Genomic DNA, 2,928 nt, shown 5'->3' with positions numbered 1-2,928 from the left:
TAATGTACAAACAACACAAACAGCACTTGGTATGCTATTTGGGGGTATTCCTGAAGCCCTTTCATTGACCTCTTCTGTAGTGACAGAAGCTCACTGCCAAAAAGTTACTCACCACCGTTTTTGATTATTTTCTGAAAAATAACTTTGAGAGTTCACCTTGCATTTCTTGGACCTCAAGATAGTTGGGATCAAGGTTCCTCCCGGCTCTTCTCAACTTGAGGTACTTCCTCTAAATCTAGCTTCCCATGGATCTAATGGTTTCTCTCCACAACACTGCATGGGCCCCACAGTCCCCTGGTGCTGAGTGGCTGGCTTTCCCAGCCGACTGTCATAAACCCAAACCACTTGCTGTCCAAGTAGTCTATTTACCCCCCAAGCCAACAAAATTATGTTCAAGCTTGCCCTATAAGAAGAGTGAATAGCAAAAAGAAAGTATCCTGTACTAAACGCAAACTCACTATGTGTCCAGGAGCAGGGCCTAACCCCATCATGGTCGTGTGTGTGTATTGGGCAGGGGGATAGAGCGATCCACCTTTCTTGATGACCTTGTAAGGTTCTCCAGTTAGACTCATTTCTTAACCCACACCACACAACTCTGTGGAATTCATCACAAATCCTACTGATTATAGATGGTGACCACAAAAGGACATGGAATTTGCCCTTACCCATCTTCTAGAACAGGTGGTGATTAAGAAAGATCCACTTTGCTAAGACTAGGTTGTAAAAAAGAAAAAAAAAAAGATCCACTTTACATAACCCTTACCAGAGATATGGAAAACCTCTGGTTTGCTGGTTACTATAAAGATAATGCAAGACCCTCAAATTAAAGCACCAGGCAGCATTATACTCCCTGAAAAATGAATCGCAATCTCTTACGCCCACCCCCCATAGTGAACAATAGAAAAGAACTGAGTAGTCAAATAAATCATCTTTTTTTTTTTTTTTTTGACTTCCTATCCCCAAGTTCTAAGTCATCATCTTTTAAGGCATAATTCCTCCTCAGAACAGACTCAATAAAACAACTGGGAGAAAAGTGCTTCAATTAATCAAAGAACAAAACATTTTAAAACACAGCCATCTCTTAATCTAAACTAATTATTTCTGCTCATGAGATTTGATTCCAGAACAGCAGGTATAAAATCAATTAGTAATTACAAAGACAAAAGTTTCAAAGAGGAAACCACGAACACAAAGGTAAACCGAATCCTGCTTTAATTGAAGCTTGTGGAGTATAAAGTCCTACAGAAATATTACAGAAAGTCTTCTGGGAACAGGGATCACAAAAACCCTCATGGAAAGAAGGATGAAAATAATTCATAGCTCACCAACGCATCTCTGTATCAAGTTCCCAGAGTACCCACAAGACCTCTTTACCATCTCAGGCCTCTTTCCCACCCTCTCCAAACTTGATTTCACTAGAAGACAAAAGGGGCTACATCATTTGAAATTATTCTGGAATCAAGAAATTTAAAGACTTTAAGCAGAACATTCAAAACTTAAATAACTTTTAACAAGAAAACCAGCTGACCTTAACAAATTACTATGCCAGTAAACAGGAAATGGATTCAATCATCCTGGACATAATTTCATTAGGGCTTCAAACCATCCAGGAAAGAATGGCACAATTATACCATTTTATAATCCAAGTTTATAAAAATTTACTACCCCAATCAAGAAAAGTTTGTGTCCAAGGCTAGCTTATTTCTAAAAGATCAATCCCCCAAAATAGTCATGTTTCACTCTCTGTTTCCTTCTCTATGTCACAAATACCATCTTGATTTCTTCAGGAGGAATGGATACAGTGGGCCAGAAAAAGAAAATGTTGAAAAGTCTAAAAGCAGGAAATAAACAAAGCTGGTAGGGAAAACAAATAAGAGTTGTTTGCTTCTAATTCATTCTAAAACCCAAGATTTGCATTTACCAGTCCTTTCTGCTAAAGTCATCCACCTACTGGAGAGGAAAGCCTCGATGTGAAGTCTGTGGAGGAAAGGTAGTTGACAGAAAAACTGTCCTGGAGATGACTGTCAAGGAGAGAAGAGGTAGAGGCTTGGTGGTTAACGAATAAGTGCCTGTCTAGCCAGCTCCTCTTCTTCTCTCGACTTGGGTCAACCGATGTAGATGCGATGAAAATCATTGGCACCAAAAGCAGCATTACACTTGGGACATTTGCGCTGGCGGGTGTCATAGCGTGTCTTCACACACTCAAAGCAGAAAACATGAAAACACTTGGTAAGTACAGCATCCTTTTTACGCATGTTACAGCATGGACAGGTAAGGCGTGCCTAAAAAGAAAAAAAGTCAGAGTCTCAGCAACCATAAAGGTTCATGATCCAAATGGTTCTCATATATAAGCAAACAAACAGCAAGAAAACCCACAAGGCACTAAGACAAGAGTACCACTTTCCACCACCTCCAAAATAAACCATTCTCTGGTTACTGTCATGTAAAGAAGTGCAGTATTTATTCTCCAGTCCATTCGTAGGCCACTTCAGGCCTTGACAAAAAACACAAAGAAATCACTGAGGCCATTTGTCTAACCTTGTAATCCTTAATTTCTTCCATCAGAATCTCATCACATTTGGGTACATTGTCTGGTTTCTTAGTGGTCTCCAGCTTCCTTCGAAGTCTAGAGATGTCCTCCTGTGGTAGGATAGCAAACCTGTTAGACACACTTCCCCAAACCTACCATTTGGGAGAAAAATAATTGCTCCAACTTGAACTTTCTGTTGTGGAAAGAAAGGACTTTGTCCTTTCATGTCCAATCATATTTTAGAAATGTAGAGAATTACAAATGGCAAGATATTTTGTTTTAGAACAGGCAACTATAATCATAACCCCAAATTAGAGCTGAATGCAAGTATTGCCAATTCAGTCCTGTGAAAACACAGTCTAAGAATTTAGAGGCTAGACCCTTTTATTTTATGGTAA

The 2,928-nt window shown here is 39.4% G+C and overlaps 1 protein-coding gene across 1 annotated transcript in view; it reads right to left on the bottom strand.

Annotated features, from left to right (window-relative positions):
- Positions 1–2,105: 2,105 nt before the first annotated feature.
- The window catches only part of RNF20 (ring finger protein 20, E3 ubiquitin protein ligase), a 39,735-nt gene continuing 38,912 nt past the window's right edge, over positions 2,106–2,928 (bottom strand). Inside the window, exons 16-17 of the mRNA XM_012638274.1 lie at positions 2,539–2,640; positions 2,106–2,282 (exon numbers count right to left, since the gene is read on the bottom strand). Of these exons, the coding sequence (XP_012493728.1) occupies positions 2,106–2,282; positions 2,539–2,640 (279 nt within the window). The remainder of the gene's footprint in view (positions 2,283–2,538; positions 2,641–2,928) is intronic.

Source organism: Propithecus coquereli, unplaced genomic scaffold (genome assembly GCF_000956105.1).
Source record: "Propithecus coquereli isolate 6110/MARCELLA unplaced genomic scaffold, Pcoq_1.0 Scaffold128, whole genome shotgun sequence".
NCBI lineage: Eukaryota > Metazoa > Chordata > Mammalia > Primates > Indriidae > Propithecus > Propithecus coquereli.
Note: the sequence above shows the minus strand (reverse complement) of the source record. Positions and strands in the feature narration are given on the sequence as shown.